This window comes from Centropristis striata, chromosome 18 (genome assembly GCF_030273125.1).
Source record: "Centropristis striata isolate RG_2023a ecotype Rhode Island chromosome 18, C.striata_1.0, whole genome shotgun sequence".
Taxonomy (NCBI): Eukaryota; Metazoa; Chordata; class Actinopteri; order Perciformes; family Serranidae; genus Centropristis; species Centropristis striata.
The window spans coordinates 18,360,305-18,384,187 of NC_081534.1; the positions used below are offsets into that span (position 1 = coordinate 18,360,305).

The 23,883-nt window shown below is 38.2% G+C and overlaps 1 protein-coding gene across 2 annotated transcripts in view; it reads left to right on the top strand.

Moving 5' to 3' along the window:
• The first annotated feature begins 1,388 nt into the window (after positions 1-1,388).
• The window catches only part of lpgat1 (lysophosphatidylglycerol acyltransferase 1), a 70,871-nt gene continuing 48,376 nt past the window's right edge, over positions 1,389-23,883 (top strand). For both annotated transcript variants that reach the window (XM_059355666.1, XM_059355667.1), the window contains exons 1-2: positions 1,389-1,980; positions 2,631-2,883. In XM_059355666.1, the coding sequence (XP_059211649.1) occupies positions 2,646-2,883 (238 nt within the window). In that variant the 5' untranslated portion in view covers positions 1,389-1,980; positions 2,631-2,645. The remainder of the gene's footprint in view (positions 1,981-2,630; positions 2,884-23,883) is intronic.

The following is a 23,883-nucleotide window of genomic DNA, read 5'->3' on the forward strand; positions in this document are numbered from 1 at the left end:
TCAATATATTTTTCATATACTTTAGATAATAATAAATGATAATATTAATATGAATAATAATTATTTCTATCGCATCTTTGGAACGAGCTGTCTGAGGAAATAAGGCTTCTTAAAACCCACTTTTATAGACTTGCTTTTATTTATGCTGTCTATCTCACCACTCCTTTTTAATTCTTCACTTTTTACTTTTTTATTCCTTTTACCTTTTATTTTCTGTGTATCTGACTGAGAATGTCTAGTGATTGTTCATGCTCTGTCTCTTATTGTTTTTTCTTTTAATGTAAGAATTGTTTTTAGCCTTCTCATTGTGATGAATTGCTCTCTGTCGAAGCACTTTGTAAACTGCTGTTTTTAAAAGGTGCTATATAAATAAAGTTATTATTATATATATTTTGAAGTGCTTGTTGTACAGGTGCATCTCAATAAATAAGAATATCATAGAAAAATGTATTTATGCAAGTAATTCAATTCAAAAAGTGGAAATAACACATTATATAGATTACACACAAAATGAAACATTTCATGTCTTAATTTATTTAATTTCTTCAACTTATAATGATTATGGCTTACATTTAATGAAGACCTAAAAGTTTGGTGTCTCAAAAAATTGTAATATTACAAAAGACTGTTTGTTTAGTGATTTCTACTCAGGTTTTCCATATGGTTAACATAATATTTCAGTTACATTTACTCTTTTGTGGTAATTGAGCCAAGTCAATTCATTCAGACATACTTGAAAATATCACTTTAATTTACTCATTACTAATGTTTTGTTTAAACCTCTGAAGTCCAGGAGATTTTGGTTCAAATTTATGAAATTCCTATGCATTAATTTCTGTCTCCGTTTAGCATCTTTCACTCTGTCCATGCATGGCTCCTTTTTCTCAACACAAACTTGGCTATCAGTCAGATTAGTAGTATAAAGCTGCTTTTTTTTTTAACCATTAATACACACAAAAACAGCAGAAAAAAAAATAAATAATAAAACTACAAAACAGTCTATTTGCATTTGCTATTTGCAGTCTATTTGAAGAAATTCACATTGTAAAAATGGTCTAGAAACATAAATGGCACACTGTGAAAGCTCCTATGATTGCACTTTCAACTGGCTTTCTCAGCTTCTCTAAATATCATATATAAATAAAGGCATTATTGTAAAACATGAGTATTTTCAATAAATAGATGGACTCCAGAGGGTTAACCGATTTGAGAGCTTTCAAATCAACTCAATATTTTCAAGTGTAAAAATGTTGCACTGATTGAATTCAGTAATATGCAGTATTATTTTTGAGGGCATATTCTCATTTATCGAGATGCACCTGTACGTGTAAACGACGCTTTTATTTTGAAGCGAAAGGAGACCTACTTCCGGTCTTGCTCCTTTGATCTTTTGTGTACATTGACGCTGTGAATGGCGGTCTGGAGGAAGATAACGGGTCCTCCTGCCAGCATAGAAACCAAAAATCGCCGTTCTCCCCATCTGATGTGCTTATGTCGTTTATAGTTTGTGTTTGCGTTTGTGTGACCGGTGGCGCTTATCCGAGGCCCGAACCGAACCGCCTTCATCCACACTCGCTAATGGGCGCTCAGTAGCTAGCTAACCTGACGATGATGATGATGATGATGATGCATCGGAGGAATTATCCCGGTGTCTCCGACTGAGATGGAGCCAGCAGCGACGCTCAAGTGGAGCTGCTTGCTAGCTAGCTAGCGAGCTAACGGTGCCCGCCCGGGGTTCCGCTTCAGAGTGGCCGAGCAGCCTGGATACCGTCAGCTAAATGGGATACGGCTTGTTGTTCAACGCTATCAGACATTTCCACCTCTGTCCCCAGATTTGAGAGAGAGGAGGCTGGCCATGTCAACTAGCAGAAGATGCTAACATAACCGTGTATGGTTAGCTACACGTGACACAGTTTTATCTCGCTCCAACACTCAGCTCCATCTCTGGCCGTCCTTGGATGCTTCAGCGACATTAATTGGGTGAGTAACATGAGACTTTGACTGAATCACAGGGTCGGGCTATGTTCTGGAGGAGACACACGGATATTGCGCTTTGCAGCAGCCTGCAGACATCCGAGTTTGCTGTTGTCTCATAAAATACCTCAACACTTAAACTCACCAACCACCTTTATTGTGTGTGTGTGTGTGTGTTGTGTATTAGACCCTCCTGCTTGACATATTTCTGAACATCTGCTCCCGTTATGCTAACTCAGCTCACTGCTAGCTAGCATGTCATGAAGTGCTAGACCACGTCCCCTGCGACTGGTCCTTTTATGGTCCTGTCTTTGCATGCATTACTGTAAAGGCTAGGCAGCTAGCTAGCAGGCGGGCTCGTCAAAACAAATGGACACAGTTCAGATCAAATCCCATTGAATAATAATCAGACAAGAAGCGTCCACTTAAGCGTGTGTTACATGTAGTTTTCGTGAAATAGCCTCACCCATAACCGGTTCGAGGCAGACTCACTCCTCTGGGTTTCCTGAGTGTAACATTTGCGGATTTGTGTCCTGTTAGCAGCACATCCGTTTGTTTACAGTACGGATAAGGTTGTGTACTCACAAGACTTGCCTTGTCTTTTGTCAACAAGCCAGGGCTGGGATGCTATAACTGCTGCTGTGTCTCTGTTGCAGACGGTGTGTATCAGGATGGCACAGCTCCTGGACGGGGCCGGCAAACTGGGCTGGGTTCTGCTCAAGGCTGTGATCCGTTTTGTGTTTATGTTCTTCAACAACTGTGTAGCCATCCCATCCTACTGCTTATACCTGCTGCTCTTGCAGCCGCTGAGAATATGGGACAGCTCCACTTTTTGGCACATCGAAGGAGTCATGTTCAAATGGTTGCTGGCCATGGTGTCTTCATGGGGGTGGATTGCAGGTTATACAGGTAAGATAGTTCATGATTTACACACATGATCGTTGTTACACATGCTGCCTTACATGCAAAGATATTTTTGCATGCTGTGGACTCTGTGATGAAAGCTGACTGATGGATTAGCATGCACAAGATTGCGTTTGAAGCTAGTTTCTCCCCAGTTTGTGCTTTGTGTGTTTACTTCAGAGCCACAGAGCTAAGCATCTATTTTCCTGAAAAATGTGTCTGAAAAGCCCAGAAGTTTGTTTGAACAATATTTACTGCTGCTCACAAAAGACTCCTTTGAACATCTGGATGATAAGATAAAAATGGTCTGTTTTCACAAGAAGAAAATAGTTACAAGGCTGATTGTTAATCCAAACAAAGATGATAGCTGTAAAATGTCTTTGCTTCAATTACACTACATGAATCAAAATGGAAGCATTTTTAGTTTTGGTTATACTTCATATATTGATGTTTCTTGATGCTGTTTTTATATATGCATACTAAATCACACGTAATATTTTTCTTGTGTTGTGCAAAAAGAGCAAGGACATACATCATTTCTTTCTTTTCGTGCAAACAGCAATTCAGATGATTAGAAGAGTCTTTATCTTTATCTTCAGGAAGTTTTGTTAAACAACTGCCTCTGCTTTTCAAACATCCCCGGATATTTACAAAAGACAAGAGAGGAACAAAACAGCACTCGTTGCCCCTCATGGACACAAATGTGTAGTTACTCTATCACTGTCCTCCGTTATAGTGTAAAAGTGTTTTCTCCTGAATTAAAAATAAGTCAGAAACAGGGTTAAGGACAGATGTTTGAATGACATTTAGGTAGTTGGAAAAAAATGAATTAAATGCTTCTTCATTTTCAAGAGTATCACAGCTGCTCTTTGCTACACTTTCAATAGAACATTTCCATATGATCAAGATGCCGCGCTTCTTTAATTGTTGTTCAGCAAAGACGCATTCCTCTTCAAACGCATAGTTTAGTCTCTTACTATTTGTATGGTTACATATGATCACATTTGTACTGCTGGTTTATCTGGGACTGTTTAGCATTTAGTGACAGCTGAAACTATGAATTGATTAATTCTGTAATGAATAGTAAAGTGAAGAGTAGTTCAAATATTCTGGTGATTGTGTTATTGTTACAGTTGATTTTTCATGGATAAATATCAACATTTACCAGTTTCAGCTCCTCAGTTGGGAGGATTTGCTGTTTTTTGTTTAGTGCTGCAACTATTGTTTGCAAACGATCATTTTAATTATCTGTTAATCTGCCAATTACTTTCTTTATTAATTGTTTGGTCTGTGAAATACTTAAAAATGTCCATTCCAGTTTCTCAAAGGCCAAGATGAGGTCTTTAAATGTTCTGATTTGTTTGTCCAAAATCCAAAGGTATTCAGTTTATTATATAATGCAGTGAAGAGAAGGAAAACGTCACATTTGGGAGGCTAAAAGGAGCATTTTTTTTTACCATCTTTGTATACAAAACTATACTTTAGCGAGTAATCGATTTTCAATTTAGTTGGAGATTATTTTTTCCTGTTGGTCGACTAATCATTGCAGCTCTACTTTTCTTTGTCACAATCACAGTGAATTCTGTTTTGGTTTTGGACTTTCAGGCAGACCAAACCAAACAATTCTCAAATTGGACATATTTTTAAAACATTTTTTTACCATTTCAAAGACAGGCAGGTTATGGGCGGGTTGATCAATAATGAAAATTATTGTGGCTTTAAGTACTGTCGGCGCGTAGAATTGTTATTTGTTAATAATTGTACAGAGAAAGTACAACAACCGCACTTAATTGACACGTTTGGTAGAAGAACAGCAGGATATCATGAGTGTTTGCTGGCTCCTCTCAGCTGGCTGGTTGAATAACTTGAACTGATTCAGGCAGTCAGTGGTGTTTGGTTGCACAGAGCTGCGAGCAAAATGCTTACAAATTGCTAAGTGGTGAACATGGGGAGCAACAAGACGCACTGATTAATAATGCAGAGCGTTGAGCCTATAGAACACCTGGTCTTGCGTTGAGTAATGTGTGTTACAGATTGTGATTGACAGCGTTTTGAAGCAAGATACCATACGGGCTTATCATGCAAATGGTGACTCAAGTTTAATTTAGACTGTCAGACATAACATACACTCTAATCTTCAATCTGGCACTTGTTACATCTATTTTATGCACTTTTAGTTTGTGATGTATGAAGCTTTTCCCATATGTGCTCCTCATTCTGACACAACCCGGATTTGACCTTTTAAGACCTCATTAAAATGTATTAATTTGTGCAGCTGATTTCTCACTTTTCAAATTCCTTTCTTCACGTCGAATTACTTTTTTTCCCATGGAGCTTATTAGCACATCTCTGGTAAACCAAAAATTTGAAGTTGTGCTTTTGCGTGATTCTTTGAGGAGGTACTCCGTTTCACAGATCTGTTGATCAACTAATCGATTAGTCGAACAAATTGCACCTTAGCTGATTTAAAAATCTCTTTTGTTAATGAACAGCCCGACATTTTACAATCACTGAAGGTTCGTCCACACAGAACGATAACTACACTCACCGGCCACTTTATTAGCTGAAGTCTGTACCTAATAAAGTGGCTGGGTGATCTTCTGCTGCTTCAAGGTTCGACATGTTGTGTGTTCAGAGATGGTCTTCTGCATACTTTGGTTGAAGTGAGTGGTTATGTGAGCTACTGTTGCCTTTCTATCATCCAACCAGTCTGAGCATTCTCCTCTGACCTCTGGCATCAACAAGAGAACTGACACTCGCAGGATATTTTCTCTTTTTCTGATAAAATCTCTGTAAACCCTATTGATGGTTGTTAGATCAGCAGTTTCTGAGATACTCAGCCCAGCCCGCCTGGCACCAACAACATGCCACGTTCAAAGTCACTTAAACCACTTTCTTCCCCATTCTGGTGCTCAGTTTGAACCTCAGCAGCTCGTCTTCACCCTGACCCTGAGTTGCTGCCATGTGATTGGTCGAGATTTGCATTACTGAGCAGTTGAACAGGTGTACTAACAAAGTGGCTGGTGTGTTTATAATCTTAACAAAAATTCATCCACACTGACAAATGATGATGTTCTGTAAACGGCATCTAGCACGCACTATGTGCTCCAGCTGTGTCAGACACATAAGTCTCGTCTACTGCATTATTGTATTTTCTAACTTCCACTGAATTGTTTACAATAAAGGGGAGGCCGGAAACTGCAGATACAAAGCACTTGCTTTAGCTTTTATCTGTCATTATGCTTAATAATAAGAAAATGAATTACAAGAAAGCAGTGGAATGAAAACATTTAAATAAAAAAAAAACTTATATGAAAATAGCCTTTGAAATAAAATAGGCTCTCTCTTTTTCTGAAATATATTTATAGAGAAAAGAATAACGAAAACATTACAAAAGAACTGAATATGACAAAAACTAGTAATGGCAGCATTTATATATAAAAGAAAAAATTAAAATATATCGATATATGCGATATGGTCTAATTCCATATCACATTAAAAAATGTATCAATATATTTTTAAAATCGATATATTGCCCAGCCCTAGTTGTGAAGCAGACTTCTTCACCCACTTGAGTTAGAAAGATTTTAAAAATGATTTATTTTTAGTTATCTTCATAGTTATCATTCTTGGCGTGGCAGCCCTTTCCACCATTATCGCTATATGATAAGCTCAGGTATGACGCAGTGTATTTGTATACTTGGACAACTTGTGTCAGACTGCTGTCAGATATTGTGCAGTGCAGATAAACAGCATTAGGTAAACTGTTTTAGTCGAGGGTTCAGCATTAAAGGGCAGCTGTCTGAGAGCATGTGAGCGTCAGTGTTGCTGTGACCCACATTCAAGGACACTTTGACCAGGATGGTTCGATCAACCCTGTTACCTTTCCCTCAAAAGGCAGCCCTGTGTAGCCGCCACTTCCCTGCACTGTAGATGACCTTTGAATCTGGAGAGTTTAGATGCTCCAGGTTTTTGTTTAAGGTCGCAGTTTTACTGTGACACAGACAGTGCCTACGCTTCTACATTCTTTCTGAGTAACGTCTGCAACTTAAGTATACATTTTAAGGCTGTGGCTAAAAGTTTTGTCTATTAAATGTCAGAAAATCGCAAAAAAAAATCCATCCTGGTTTCTCAAAGGCCAAGGTGATGTTTTTAAATGTCTAATTTTGTCATTCAAAAAACCAAAGGTATTCATTCAATATCATATAAAAGAGGGAAAAGCAGTAAATCTTCATATTTGAGAGGCTGCAAACGGCGTCTGACATTTTTGCATTAAAATAAATTACTTTAATAATTGACGATATTGTGATATGAGACTAGATATTCTCTTAGCTTTTAGATATCTCAACTTGGCAATACGGATTGTTATAACTGGTTTATTATTCTTTATCCTCATAGTCATTATTTCAACATGAATGATGATAATTTATCAAAAAAATTGTGATATCAGATTTTCTCTATCGCCCAGCCCTATTGTGAATCAAATATTAAAATAGTTTATTTATTTTCTCTTGATTGACCAAACAATTAGTCGAATAATCATTGCAGTTCGAATTTCAACGCATTCTCTTCCAATGCAACAAACACCTGCTTGTATGTTGTGCTTACGGCGTGCATATAGGCAAATATTACATTTTGGTTGCATACTTCCAGATAGAACATTATTATTATTATTATTTTATTTTTTTAAGATATTTTTGGGGCATTTTGTAGCTTTATTGACAGTACAGATATTGAGAGTGAAAGGGGAGACAGAGGGGAAGACATGCGGGAAAGGGCTCCGAGCCGGATTCTAACCCGGGCCGCCCGCTTATGAGGACTGGGCCTCTGTTGTACGCGCTCTACCAGGTGTGCCACCGGGAATGCCCCAGAAGATTATTTTTTATTGCCGTTTTCCTCAGCCTGCACTTGCTCATTTCAGAAAAGCTAAATGTGTGTCAGGAAAACTGGAGATACTCACTCACAGCTTGACACGCTGCAGTCTGGAAGCTAAGCTTTGGTTAACATCAGAGATGGAGGATGTTGCATCACCTCGACAGGAGAGGCAGCACAATGGTGCTTTGTAGACGCCACACAATCATGTTATCAGTACCAGATAGAGACCCATGCTGTATATGCTTTATGACTGGGACAAAGAGACACAAGATGATGACTTTGTAGACGCACATCGCTTGGAAGTTAAATCTAAAGCTTCTCATAGAGGCTTAGTTTGAATCATTTAGTGACGGGTGAAGGTGAAAGTATCTGTGGTAGTGTGAGGTGTGTATCATTAAAGATTTCTTGAACTCTTAACTCCAGCAAGAGCTGAGCTCTGCACGCCTACAGCAGGACTGATTAATGTTTTCTGCCTAATTAAATACACAGGGGTGTGTGCACTGTTTTTTTTTCATGCACCAAAGAGACAAGATCAGACCCTTTATTTAGGTGCTCATTTTTTTTGGTATGATATCAAAGATTGGCTGCAGTCTTCGACCACAGGAAAGATTTTACTTTTGAGAAGCAATTAAGCGCATATAGCTTCAGACAGATATCCTCCCTGTTGTTTTTGTAGAAATGTAATTATGACAACTGCAGGAATTCAGCTCCGCTCCACCCAGTGATATGTGTTCAAGTAATTCGTCCAGAACTAAAACAACTGAGCTTCATCCCTTTTGAAACGCATTTGTTTTATTAAAGAACAGCCTCACCCTGGCGAGCTAATAATGCTATCAGTAGCTCGACTCTATCGTAATGAACCCCTTCCCTCTGTATTTTAATTTATTACACAATGGCATCGCAGGGCTCAACATTAAGGATCACTCCGGGCAAGTAAAATGCCACATCAGTCAATCCAGCAACAAAAAAAGTAGCCAAGGAGTAAGCCATCTCTGCTGAGAGTTGCACATAGGGTTGGGTACCGTTCACATTTGAACCGGTATCGGCACCTGGAATTTGGTACCTTTTTATAACAAAAATGTTTTTTCATAGTGTGCTGCGGCAGAAGGCCTCCTTGTGTCTCAGAGGAGGTGTACATGTGACCACATTTGTCTCGCAATAATTTTGTAAAACATCATATTGCAGCAAGCATTGTTTATGTGGAGTTTTAAAAAAGTGTAACCAGACTAGAGGCTCGCTTAAAGAGGAGGAGAGGAGAGAGACGTTAGCATGAACATAAATGACAAAAAATATGGTACAAAACTTTCTACATAGTTTTGTTTGCAAGCTTTTGGCTAATGTGCTGTGGAAAACAATTACTGACTCAACAGGATGCTCTAAGGTACTGAAATTAGGTAACAATTGATTTAACGTGAAGTGGTACTCGGTAATACTGACGTAATTCGGTCAGTACTCTTAAAAGTACTGAGTTCGGTACCCAACTGAAATGAAAATGGTATTTGAACTTGTGCATTTCAAATATCCTGGAAACAGGACTTTTGTTGGGTGGCAATAGCGGAAACTTTTTATTGTGCAGTTTGCTGCGAGTTTTTTTTTTTTTATCTCTAAAGGAATGTAAAGTTTTTGAAAAAGGTCACTAGAGTGCCATAACAAGAGCCAATAGCATCTTGCTTGCATGGTTGCATTTTTGTTATTTGATTACTACTAACAAATAAAGCAATTTGTACAGGGGCAAGTGAAAATTCACCTTTGGGCAAGTAGTTTGCCCAACTGAGCCCTGTATCGTAAGTCCAGCTAACGCCAGAAACTTGCATGTGCATTATTGAGGCTACACGTAAAGAGCATAAAGCTTTGTTGCTTTAACATCAAGACCCACGGCCATAAACATACTCCATAGATGCTGTTTTTGTGTTCTGCTGATGCTCCCCATTTCAGTCAGCGGCACATTTTGAGGACAACACAGATGCACTGTGTCTCTGGTGCAACAAATTATGGTAATTACACCTCGTTAGCCCACATTGCAGGATTAATCTTGATCATCTAAAAACTACATTTAAGAGAAGTGTCAGCTTTGTGCGTCAAGAATGAATCATCCTGAGGAAAAAAAAAAGTCAGTTATACAAGTTACCTCAGAAAGCCACACAGATGTGATATTTTTACAGCAGGCGGCATTATTTAGTGGCTTTACTTTTATGTGGTCTCTTTTATTGCCATTTGACCTTACCCCTTTTTCGCTGCTGTTGACAAAAGCATACACGAGGCCTGATCAGAGTGACACACACACACACACACACACACACACACACACACACACAAACACACACAGACAGGTGCACTAAAGCCAGTAGGATTAAGTCTTCATTGGTTGTTCCATGAGTGGGTGGTCTGTTGGGTCTGTGAAGGGATCAAAGATGGTGACTGTAAGATTGCAGACATTGCAATACATTTCACCAATTTCCAGTTCTGTTTCCCAGGTCTTTGATCATATGTAATGTTGGCATTAAACACAGAGTTACCTGGTTACTCATGTCATTCCCTGTACACATGAATACACAGAAACATTATCCAGGCGTATGGTCCTCGTCTGCTTTGACCTCTAGCTTCCTTCTGTCTCCACAAAGACTCAGTAATCCCAACTACATGTAGCTGCAACCATAGATTAGCTGCATCAATTTTAAAAGGGATCTGCAATTGTTTGGTAATTGGTTAATCATTAACGCAACAAAACTGCAAATTGTTCATTGTTTGGAGCAAAATACAAGCTCTAGGATATTTTGATGGACATATTGGCTGTTTTCTGATGTTTTAATCTTACCATTTTTTATTATTATTATGACTGATAATCACTATTATTATTATTATCTCTGTTTACATCTGACCACATTAGGCCTTCTGTATTTTTTTATATTATACATGTCATATATGACTTGTACTGTGTATATCTCGGCATATATTTAAATACATTTATTCATTGATGTTTATACATACATGCAACAACTTATGTAACCTATTTAACATGCTAGAATATATTTTCTCCAATGTGCAATATCTGTAAAATGCAAAGTACGTTCAGGAAAACAAACAAACACAAAAAATGATATTATAATTGATATATTTATATATTATTATATCACTTATAATAAATGCAAAATAGAAATGTATGTAATGTGTATATAATGTATGTATATGTCTTATTTTTTATATTCTTTATTCTGTCTTCTTTATCTCAAGTCATATATTAACTTAATAGCGGAATATCTTCATATATATATATATATATATATATATATATACTGCCACTTGGACTCACAGATGAACTGATTAGATTTTGGAGGTCAAAGGTCACTGTGACAAAATGTGTTTTTGGCCATAACTCAAGAAATCATATGCTAATTTCACACAAATGTTTAATAGGTTAAAATGGATTGAGGACATTTTACACCTAATAGGTTAAAGGTGAATTTCACTGTGACATCATCATTTTCTGCTGAAACACTTTTCTGGCCGTTTTTCAACAACATAACTCAGGAGCAGAAGGTGTGATTGTGACTGTATTTCACAAGTTGACGAATACTGAATTGGTGACACTAATCTTGGGTGTCACTGTCCACCTTGAAACTGCGGCGATTGTATAGATCTTCTGAGCTGCCGGGTTGAACATGTGTGTAACTCATCCATATTTGAAGCAATGTATTCCGTCATATGAGTCTGCACAGATATAGATGGAAACTGCAACCTGACTGGTTGGCAAAGACAACATTTTGTAGACTGTCTCCCAAAAATATTGTCATTTTTTTAACGCAAAAATGCCGAAGATTTGCTGGTTGTAGCTTTTAAAATGTGAATATTTGGCGTCTTTTTTTTAGTCTTCTATGATATTAAACACGTAAAGTTTCATGGTGTTTTTCTGAATAACTACTAAATCTTTCAAAGACAGCTGAGAATTTTATTTCCAGACGGATATTTGAAGTGTTTAGATGCCTTTTTTTGTTCAAAACAAACCACATGGCTGGGGGCTGCAACTAACCATAAGACACTACTTTCATTATCAGTTAATCTGCCAGTTATTTTCTTTATTAATGGCTTGAATGGCTGTTATAATTTATTTCAGGTGATGGTTTGATATATTTTGTTTTAGTCAGGTCTCTCAAAGCTTGTCACTTTTCTGTGTTTATGCACAACTTAGATTTCAGTGTTCCTGTAAATGTTTTGGTACAAGAATGATCGGATTTCTGATGTGCTAAGCAGTATGTGGGGCTGGAGTAAATTCAATGTGTATCACCTCACTTTGAAGCAATAACAAACTGCTCTCAGTTTGCTGAAGCCTCTGTACAGCCATCATGCACCCACACAAGTGTTATCAAGCTGATTAGACTTATTCTCTGGACTGTGTGGGTGTGTACAGATCACACTTGATTGACGTCTCTCTAACTGTCCTGAATTATCTTGGTTGCACCTGTTTAGACTGAGACAATTTACAGCTTTTTTGATTCTTCTCTGTAGAAAGACCTTGGCTGAAAATCATACATTAGATCTTCATCAAGCTGTGTTTCCTGTGAACATTTCTGGCATTTTTAAAACTCTTTCTGTGCGCTGGCAGGGTCTTTGAGATCGATGCAAATAGCTGCTCTAAAAGCATTAGCTCTCTGCACTTTTGAGACTTTTTATTTTGGGGGAAGGGACACTTTTGATGTCTTGCTTACAGACTTTGGTAAAAGTTTAATGTGAGTAGTGCATGAAAAGCACTCCGTAGATCAAGATACCTGTGTGCAGTATTGTTGTGAAAGAGGCCACCCAGCATGAGATAACGATACTGCAGCTCGGGGTCAGTGAAAGGTTGATAGAGTGAATGGGAATTAACATCACTTTTGTTTTGAAGCCCTGAAACATGTTTGCATAAGTGGAGGCTGATGTTTCATTCCCCAGTGTGCAGAAACACTGCAGGATATTGATGTGGATGAACAACACATTATGTGGTAAATCCATATTTTAATGCTTATGTGTTGGGATGTAATTGATACAACAATTTGTAGAAGCAACGGGTGGGGTCAAATGAGCTTTTAGGTTCTAATGAAGGGAAGAAATTACAGGCAGTTCATGAGAGCCTTTTAATACCATTAAACCAACATGGAGACTTCTGGGCTAACACTGTAACCTGTCCCTGTCATATCAAACCTCTGGCTGTGGTCATTGTTTAACAGGTAAACGTCTTGTCCTGTCGAGCCTGTTTAACTCGATTTACTCACCACTCAAGCCTTTAAAGATGTGTTTTAGATGTTTTATTATCAAAAGACTTGTTGACACTAGTGCCTCAAGCCTATCCTTCATTCAGTCATGATTATTATCTGAGCTAAGGTATGTAATGAGTGGGAGTGTTTTACAGTTACAGTAAAATAAACTCATTGCTCTTTGATCCCCAAGCCATGTAACTGTGACAGTGTTTGGCATTGGTAATAATAATTTGCATTAAACTAGCTCTAATCATGGTTACTACTACATTCTTTGAGACCCTTAGCTCCCTCTCAACCAAGCGGTAACCTCTGGGCCTTAAAAGTAAAGCCAATATAGAAGGTCCTTAAATCTGCATTATTCCTAAAGACCAGTTTAAAAAAGAAGTCCTATTGAATAGAAGCCTATGAGAAAATGAACCCACTTCTCACGTGATTTATTACCTAGGTAAACATTTTCCTAGTGAGTTTATGGCCTCATTGCTAGTTTAATGTCTTCTTCAATACAGCATGATGTTCATTTAGCAAATTATTAGAGCTGGGGGAAAAAGCATACAGCATAGTATCGCGATATTTTGCGTGGCAATATTATATCGATTCATGGCAGCCAAGTATCCATATTTAGTGTCAGCATTTTTGTTTTTTTTCCCGGAGGCCGTACCAAGCTCACTTTTAGGAATATATACTAGAGATACTGGTATCATATGAAACTAGAAGATCTAAGGAAGCTATAGGCACCTTGCGTCAGGGTATCGTGTCAGGAAGTTGTCGAAATAATGCTGCAAAGGCTTTCCTATGTTTCATTCCAAAAAATTCAGAGCAGTTGAGTAAAAGTTTGAGAAAATGCTGCATTTGTTGTCGTCCATACATTATTGATATCAGTTTAGTTCAGTTTGACTGAATACTTTGTTGGTCAGTCTGTGGGTTTGACTCTCATTGTGGAGAAATAAAAAGACTGAAGTGAGATGACGCAAAATGCTTAAAATCGATATGACAGCGTGTTGTGACTCAAGTATCGGGATAAAATTGTATCGTGGGGCCTCTGCTGATTCCCACCTCTACGAATTATGGTCCCATTTAGATTTAAATAGATGATAAATCTTCAAGTCGCTACCGTGGTGTTGTGTGGTTTGGATGTTGTCTGTGTTTCATCTTTATAACTCTGAACACTTTAATGTTTGTTGTAACATTTTGGTCCCCTTAAAATGGCTTTGTTCATTATTATTAAGGAGTCAATTGTTCATTTTTGCACCTTACTAACCAAGCTTGGTTAGGTGACACCTGGCTCCAAATAACCAACATGATGACAGCCAAAATCCAAGATGGCATCAACCAAAATGCTAAATTCAAGGCTTCAAAACTGTCCATAAACCAATGGGTGATGTCATGGTGGCTACGTCCACCTCTAATATACAGTCTATGCTTACAACTGAAGATTAACTTTATTGCCTTAGCACAAAGAGCTTCAAATCCTAGCTGCCTGTGTCTAAACAATATGGGTAAACATGACGAGTATATCAACAATATGTACAAACAGAAAGTCTCACACCATTATGTTGCTGGTATTAGTTAACCACTCTTAATTATTGCTCGGTTGACCCAGTGACCCCAGAGCTTTAACCATTAATGAAAATTTCCCCTTCCCACTCTGGGGCGCTACAGTGGTCTAACATTACTTCGGACTATTTCCTTTTTGGCCACAGTTGGCTACAGACAGCCGTGTTTTTGAAGGAGGTGGAGCGATGCCTTGCTACATCTCTCTCCTCCTCTAGAGAGGGAAAAAGAAGTGTAGCGATGGGCAGCAAGGTCAGCGGTACACCGTTTAGCTGACCACCGATACCGGATTAGACGGTGTGCCTGCAGCATGGCTGTCATCCTGCTGCTCTAACTGTGTCATCTCTCAAAGACAATTTCCCTAATGTATTCCATCTGACAGATGACCCATCTCTCTGATATCATTTACGCCAGTCTCCCGCAACAACAGGGACATCAGCTAGCGTGAAGGCATGCTCCTTTATGAAATGACATTGCCTTCGGGGTACGTACACCCCGCACACCCCTGTCCGGTGTCACAGATGTGTCATTTTTCTAGAGGTTTGCTCTCGATTCCTGCTCCCGGGAGAGTCGAGCTTATTCTCCGGAGGGCAGGAGGTGAAACAAAGGCCTAAATTGAACATGCCAACAACTTGTCTCGTACATCATTTTTTAAAATCACTTTCTTTCACCTCAAGGAGATCTCGTTGTGAGGATGTTGGAAGATTCATAAACTTCCTGTGTTGCCAGGTTGCAGCACAGACAGTGTGTCAAAGTACATCAGAGGAAGGAAAGAGAAAGCATGATTGATTCACATGTTGTTGCTCATACCCTATAGTCGATGCATGCAACGAACAACATTTGATAACCTCAAATGTCTATTTTAAGTGCAGTCTTGGAGCTTGTAATATCTGCTGATGAACTGTTGGAGTTTTGCATTAGCATTACATTACTGAGCCTCACTTTTGAACACATTGAATAGCTAGCAGCAGGCACAGTGGGTTGAATTTCAAGGTGGAATGAGACTAGCTTGCAACCTTTTGTCATTAAAAACTACCTTGTCAGGGGAATGAGTTGTCCTTTTTACTGTGAGTCACGCAGATATGGATAATCTGACAGGTTGCTTGAAAGGCCTTTCTTCTGGGCTTATGACAGCAGATCTCACATCTCATTCAGTGGAGTCTACACTTGAATATAATTGCACATTTTTTAACACAAAAAGCACGCTGTATTTGGATATCTGCCCATGTGGTACACATACATACATAGTCGACGCGATGAACAGATTTTCGCTGTTTTATTTTAAAAAAAACCTTATTTGCTCGAACAAATTGATCCTCGAATCGTAGGCCTTGCGCAACTTGGTAATTGAGAATGTTTTCAGTTCCTGTTAATTTTGTTAGAGAGCGGAGCGATCAATAAACGGCTTCCCTGAAGATGCACTTCAGATGTCACATCTCTTAGCAACAGCCTCAGCTATCTGGTGTTAGCTGATATGAAAAAGTAGAGTCAAATGGTTCAGTCAGTCATATCCAGGAGGGGATGTGTGAGGGAAAACTCACCACACATAAATATTGTTACTGCAAAGAAATACCATGCAACATCACAATAGTATTTTAAGGCCGCATCGCCCACAGCAAGGTCTTCACAACAAGCAAACTATCAAATGTTCTTTGAGCATGCCAGTTGTGTTGTGTGCTGCACTGATTTACAACTAGTCCCTTTATTTTGTAGCATGACCACTTTAAATCCATTTTCAATATGAACCCATCAGGTTCAGCCTGGTACACTGGACTACTACTCACTACTATGGTGAGTAGTGTGCCAAGAGCTGCTGCTCTGAAAGAAAAGAAAAAAACTGTTGACTCTTTCTTGCAGTTGTCTTTGTGTACTCATAGTTTGTGTAATGACTTTTTATTCATTTCTCAGAATGGCTTTTGACTGACCCCAGATTGACCTTGGTACTTTTGTCCTTTTGTGTACAAAGACAGAACAGTAGTAAGAGCCAGACAATTAGTTTTATAGTGATGAAAAGCTAACCAGAGCTGCCATCTTCTAGTCAATGACTTTAGACAATGATTAGTCAAGATTTCTTTTGTGGCTTTTGGACGGTTTAAAGTTTTGAGACCGATGCTGATACTGATTTTAGAGGGGAGAGTATTCATCAATAACCAATATGTAATTTTTTGCAGGTATGAAAACGGAGCTTTTTTATGTGGATTGTGCACCAATGTGTCACCACTCTGCAAAGGTACCGAAAGAGCTGCTTTCTCAAACATACAATTTTATTAAATAATTAACATTGTTATATATTATTATACAAACAGTGTATTACATTGTCAGCCAATTCTATAAATGATAACTGAGAAAATAAAGAATAAATAGGAATAAAACATATGGCTAAATAAACATCATTACTCTTCAGTTTCAGTTAATTGCTGACAATTAAAAAATAAAAAAAGAATACAAATATTAATTGTTGACACCTTTTCTGAATCAAGCGAAGCAACATTTTCTGCATTATTTATTGTGTAAATAAAGTTTTCAAAACGGCACATAGTGGACACTGATACCAATCTCAGCAGGTAATCTCTGTCAGCTGATATATCTGTCAGGCTCTAGTTTTACAGATCAGTTGATTTAAATAAACGCAAAAACTAAATCAGTTAGTCCAGGGTTGCCACTGCTAACCAGTTTGAGAAATTGGCAACAAATCTTTGGCTTGTAGTGCCATTAGTGACAATCAGTTTTAAGTAAATATAAAGTAGGCATAGCAAATAATAGAATAGAAATCTTTTATTGTCAGAGGTCTTACCCTCACCCTTATTTAGAGCAAATACAAGAAAATATACTTAAGGCAATAACAATGTAATATTTATTACAATATAATAAACAATTATAAGGCAATAATTTAAAGTTTTATGTATGGAAAGTGCACAGTGGGTTAAGAATGGGTGCAGGTATTCAGTACATTGCTGAATTCCAGATTCCAGGAGGATATTCAAGCCTACAATAAAAATAAATGAATAAATAAAACTAGTAACAGTGCCTGAAAGGTTTAGCCCGATTATTTACATGGAAGGATGTGTAAAAGAGGCTGCACGGTCATGCCTCACAGCGAGAGGGCCGCAGGTTCGAAATCCGTTATGGAGCTTGCATGGTCTCTGTTTGTCAGCGTTGGTCTTATCCAGGTCCTCCCACAGTCCAAAGTTAATTCAAATTGGTGACCTTAAATTGCCCGAATGTGAATAAAAGAGTGAATGGTTGCCTGCGATTGACTGGTGACCTGTCCAGGGTGTACCCCGCCTCTCTCCCATAGTCACGCCGCGACCTGAGTTCAGATAATGAATGAGGTGTGAAAGAGCCTTTAGTGTTGAGCCCAGTAGTGGACGAAATCATTCTAGGCTGCTGCAAGATCAGCTTCTGCTATGTTTACTTTTTCTCCGTCTGCTCTTTGTGTGACTTGTGACACCAGAACTCCACATTCATGCTCTTCAATCACAATATGACGCCACGTTGCATACAGCAGCAGATTCCTCCATTAAAACAAAGAAAACCATAACAAACAATTAAAAAATAAGCCCAGAAATGCAAGTTATACCTGCCAAGAACTGAAAAGAAACATAGTCTTTCATATACTCCTTTTACTTGTTCCGAGTTAACCTTTTGTCATGCACCAGTCAGTCCTGCGTCTGGTAGCTGTCTGGTGTTGCGTTGGCGTCGTGTTCTTGCTTAATTAACTGTTAAACTTGATGTATAAAAACGGTTCTGATTAGTCATTATCTGCCAGCATTCCTATCGTTAACTCCCCCATAGAGAGGAAGCACTCACTCACTCACTCGCTCTGCACCCGCAGGCCTGACTGATGCAACATTTGCATTACACAGGGCTTGAGCCGGTCAGACCCGCCCAGAACGGTGGGGATTCCCGGCAAACGTTTGCAGCCCCATGCTGAATCTTTTCACCTCGGTGGGTCTCTGTTAATATGCAGAGCTGCTGAGGTGCGTTTAAATTGCAAAGGCAGCTCCTACGTTCTCCAGGAGGGCCATTGTTGTCATCCCTCATCTCGCAGCCGTGTTTCCTCTTTTGTTGCGGCTCCTGTGTCTATCCTGTCAACAATGAGACACGGATGAATGGTTGGTAAAGTAGCCTGTATGCTCTGAGGCCTGACGATGTAAATCAGGGAAGAAAGAGCAGAGGGCCGTCGGAGATCCACTCCTGTATGTGCTGATAGAGACGCTGATCATTGTCTGGTTGTCAAGAAGAAGCACTGTATCACTGAAAATTATAAACAGTAGCAGGGATTCACTGATTTCACACACAGTAGAGTCCTATTTAAGACTGTATCGTCAGTAATTGTTATTGAACAATAATGATGTGTGTGTCTCTCCTTTGGAAAAGACCCGATGAGTCCATGAGTGGATACACAAACAGTACGACATATTAGCTGTATATTGATGATTCAAAGCCTCTTTGATACAATTTAACATGGATTCATTTCAGGATTAATAGAATTTGATATTTTCACGAAGTAGAGTTAGCTTCCAGTGACAAATATTTCCATTTCCAGTAGTGAATCAGAATGTCATTAATATGACATATGAGCTACAGCTTGTTTTTTCTTCAGTGTTCAATACCTGAGTTCCTGTTTTGATTTTGATATTGATGTTCAATTGTATTTTTTTTTACTTTTGTGTGTATTTAAAAAAAATCTTTATCTTCTGTTTTATTTGTTTATTTTATTTCATTTATTTATTTTCCTGATGAAAGTCCAGCACCGAAACGTCTCAATAAATGTTTTGCAAATCTTATAAAATAGATTTCCCTTTTTTCTGTTTTTTTATATTGCAAATTACATGGCAGAAAAAAAAAAAATGCAATGATTTTTTACAATATCATCCACCCCTAGTTTTAGAAATAATAATAATAATAATAATAAAAATAATACAAATCAAGGTGATTTTTCTGAAATGTTTTGATGCGATTTTAATTAAAAAAATAAACCTATTTACATATTTTCATATATTTTAAGCCTGATCCTCGGCAGGTTACCAACCCACAGCACCTTTCACATCCCATTTCTTGTGGTTTTTTTGTGGCTGCATCACCAGTCAAAGCTGTCATTTTAATCACTGCAAGCTTCCTGCTGCTGCGTGCCCACGGACACACGATCATAAGCTTTGACTGACGTGAACGAACAACAGCTGACTGATCATTGATTTGGTGTCTACATCACTAATTCAGCTTGATAATATTAATCCAAACCATTTGGCTGTGACATTTGAATGAAGCCGGCTGTAAAATCCCAAAAACAGGAAATGAGTCATATCTCCACAGCATTTTGTCGGATCATGATCAAAATTGTTCTGTGGGTAGATGAGACCTCGGTGTACCTGTGTGCAGTGTACCCTGCTTGATGTGCCAGTACTTGGCCCAAAGAACTGCAGCCTGCAGCTATATTTTGCTTTGTATTATTTTTATCACTTTGACTGCGAACAAAGCCGCGGTTCTGTCCTCACTTTTTTTCACGGACGCCTTATGTGGTTTTCATTGAGGAGGGAGACATTATTTATGGATCGTAGACATGCAAATAAGCCTGATGTCCTGTTGTAGCAGGATGTAGACTTAACTTGCTGCTTATCCAAATGAAAAATGTTATTTCTGGCTGGGAGCTCCCGTACCAACAAGTCCTCTGATGATTCAGTTTTAAACTGAGGATATTCAGACTGTGATCTTTGTCAAGTACCTGCTGCAGTCTTTACTAAAAATAAACGAATGCCACCTAAAAAAAGAAACAGGTGAGCAAGTGCAACTTCTGATACAAAGTGGAAATTATTATTCTAGTATTTTGTAAGCTTTAGGATAGTTCAGTAGATGTAGCTGGTGTTGGTAAAATGTAATTTTGTGACTCTAGAAACTAATAATGAAATGACAACTGCTTTTATTTGCCAGAATGCCCTAAAATGTCCATACATTTTTTCTTTTAAAAAATCACACTTTTTACTTAATTATGGTGCATACCATACCACAATCGCTTCTCAGCTCCTATAGTTCATAGTATTCTTCAGATACAGGGTAAATATCATTATGCTGGCATGCTCTAATAAAGAGTTAGTTCACAAAAAAGACACAGTCCCGTTTTTCAGTTTTATAGCATCTCAAGCAATTCATTGTCTGTCCTGGTGCTGTAAAGTTTGTCTAAAGCTGACTGTGGACTCCCAATAAATATATATTTTTTTAATTCTGCTTTGTTACTACTACTAACTATGGATAAAACCCAAAGTGCTAATACAGAGCATATTTTGTACAAAATACATGTATGGAAATTAGATTAATTGGATTATACAGGAAGTATAGGAATACAGGATTATTGTATTGTATTATTATTGTATTGTATGGATTATTATTGTATTGTATTATTATTGTATTGTATGGATTATACAGGAAGTATGTTACCTATGTATAAATGTGTGTAGAAATTACTTAATTATTTATATTTGGGGATTGAGGAAAAAAACAAATCCTGAAGTGACTGATAAATTTAAATTAAGGAGAACTCTGACAGCTTACAGAGTCAAAATAAAGCATTTTTATGGCATCAATTTGGAGAATTGTTTGTTAAAAAGACCTGTGGAGCAACATCTTGACCATGGTGAATAGAGGTGGGGGAAACAATCGATACAGCATAGTATCGCAATATTTTGCATGGCAATCGATTCATGGCCGCCAAGTATTGATATTAAGCATTCTGACAGCTGGTGGGCCAGCAGTATTTTTGACGTTTTTAAAAAGTATATTTTTCCGGAGGCCGCAATGGGCTCACTTTTGGGAATATATTGGAGATACTGGTATCATATGAAACTAGAAGAACTAGGGAAGTCGGGAAGATGTTAAAATAACACTGCAAAGTTTCTCTATTTAAGCCAATATAATTTTGTGGACACAGACTGCAGTTACACAGGTAAATCGCAATATATTGTATACAATACTCACCATATTGCAAAATGCTTAAAATCGCTGTAATAGCGTATTATGACTCAAGTATCGAATAAAATCATATCTTGGGGCCTCTGCTGATCCCCAACTCTAATGGTGAAGTTAGTTTATGGACTAACTTCAGCTTTTTACTTCTGGCAATTGCATTCATGCCTCAAAATTCTTAAAAGTGGCGTTCATTTGAGGTTATCTCACTCTACCAAGCCTGTAAATATCATTAACTTTTGTTTGCCAGAGCTTATTTTCACCAATGAGCCAACATTCCTTTGTTGTGGTTTTGTTGAGGGAACCAGGGCGATGCTGACTTCCAGGTTATAAAACACATCCTCCCTGCAGCACTCAAACATACTACAAAAAGAGAAGAGAAGACCTGCTGTGGCTGCATCAGAAACCACATATGACAGTTTTGTGTACAGATGTCAGATGTTTATTCAGACAATCAGACGAATATTTGAAAATCCTGGTTCTATGTAATGAAATTACACACCATCCCCTTTTTACTCTTTGACTGTTTCCTCTGCTCTGCCCAGAGTGGTCAAATAGTGAGAGTGATTGTTGTACCATTTCCTGAAACTCACTTCTCCTTTCTTATTTCAAACCACATGCCCGACATTTTTGCATTCCTTTTCATTTCAACATGAGTTAACAAGCAAAATGACTAATCTGATACAGCAGAAAAACCTTAAAAATCCAGCTTTAAATGTTATTTTCTACATGGTGTAATCGTTCGAGTCATGCCACACAGTTTTTCCAACACTCTTGCAGAAGGTAGGAGCATGGAAAATAAACATTTACTCTCTGATCAAGACGGGGAGGATATGCAGCTCTGACAGCAGGCAGTTTGTAGTGAGGGAGTGTCGGGACACTTGTGGATTTAAGAACAGCAAATGTGGGACAGTCGGTCCATTTTAAAGGATGTAGCTTTCACTGTTTACAGACAAATTAGAGCTGCAATTAATGCGTATTTCCATTATCTATTAATCAGACTTTTATTTTCTTTAATCAATTAATTGTTTGGTCTTTAAAATGTCATATTTTAAGAAACTGGGATGGACATTTTCCCCTTTTGTAAGGTCTTCAAATGTCTTGTTTGGTCAGTCTAAAACCCAAAGATCAATAGAAAACATGAAATCTCAACATTTGACAGGCTGAAAACAGCATTTTTCTGCTGTTTTTGCATGAAAAATGACTAGATTATCAAAATAGTTGCTGATCATTTTTCTGTTTGTTGACTACTTGTAGCATCTCTAAGACAAATTGGAAGTGAAGTAAGACTTCTCAGGTATATACCAGAGAAGTCTTACTTCAGTTCCATTTTAATTGTGTTGACACAATGAGTCACACCTGTCTGGCATTCCAAGGTGCTGAGAGCAAACATGTTGCCTTCACTGAAGAGTTTATTTGTATAGGACATTGAACATCAACTGGCGGCCAACAGGCTACATGGAGCCTGCCAAAGCTTCCAGCCCGGCCTTCAGAAAAATAGCCTGATGAAGACAGAAGATATGAGGAAAAAATGCGTTCTGGTATTTGGCATATTTTAAATTAGGTTTCCAGTTTTTAACCATCGCTCCTCAGTGATCTTCCTCCTTGGCGAATGGTTCAGAGAATTTTCTAGTTGCCTAACTAGTTATCATTATGGATTTCCCATGTTTTTTAAGAGTCTGTTGACCCCGATCTAGGCAAATGAAAAGAGCGTGAATGAATGTAAGAAAGTGAAAATATCAAACAATGAAAGTCCAGCACCCACAGTGTCTGCTTAGAAAAAGTCTGGCCAAATGTAGTTGATGAGGCCTGATATAGGAAATTAATTGCGTTCATCACCGAATTAGAAGAGTGTGTTGGCTGATATTCTGCATTGAAACAAGTCGACTAATAATGCAGAGCGAAACAGTACAAGCAGTTAAAGACACCTTCAAGCTGGTATCTCTGAGACGCAAATCCCAGATATTTTGGGCCGTCGTGGTGAGTTAAATTGAGTCGAGCCGAGCATGTCTGAAAATGGGCCCTGCACAGCTGACTCTAATGATCAGCTCGTTATCAAGCAGCTTCAGGAGTTCATAACTAGCGGATCATTTTAATCAGCTGTGTTGGAGCAGGGAGAGATCAAAAACATGGTTCTCCAGGAGGTTTAGGAAATGCTGTTACACTATTTACCTGATTGACAGTTGGCAGCAATAACGCCAAGAGAAGCAGAAAAGAGGAGGACTGCGATCTTGCAAACTTGGATGGAAACAATGCATGAGTTAAACTATTTTAAGTCATTTTTGCTTGTTTTGTGAGGAGGGAGATGCATTCAAGTTGTTTGTTCGACCCCATAGATACACACAAGGAGTTTCAATAACAAACGCTGAATATAAACAGAACTTTGTCA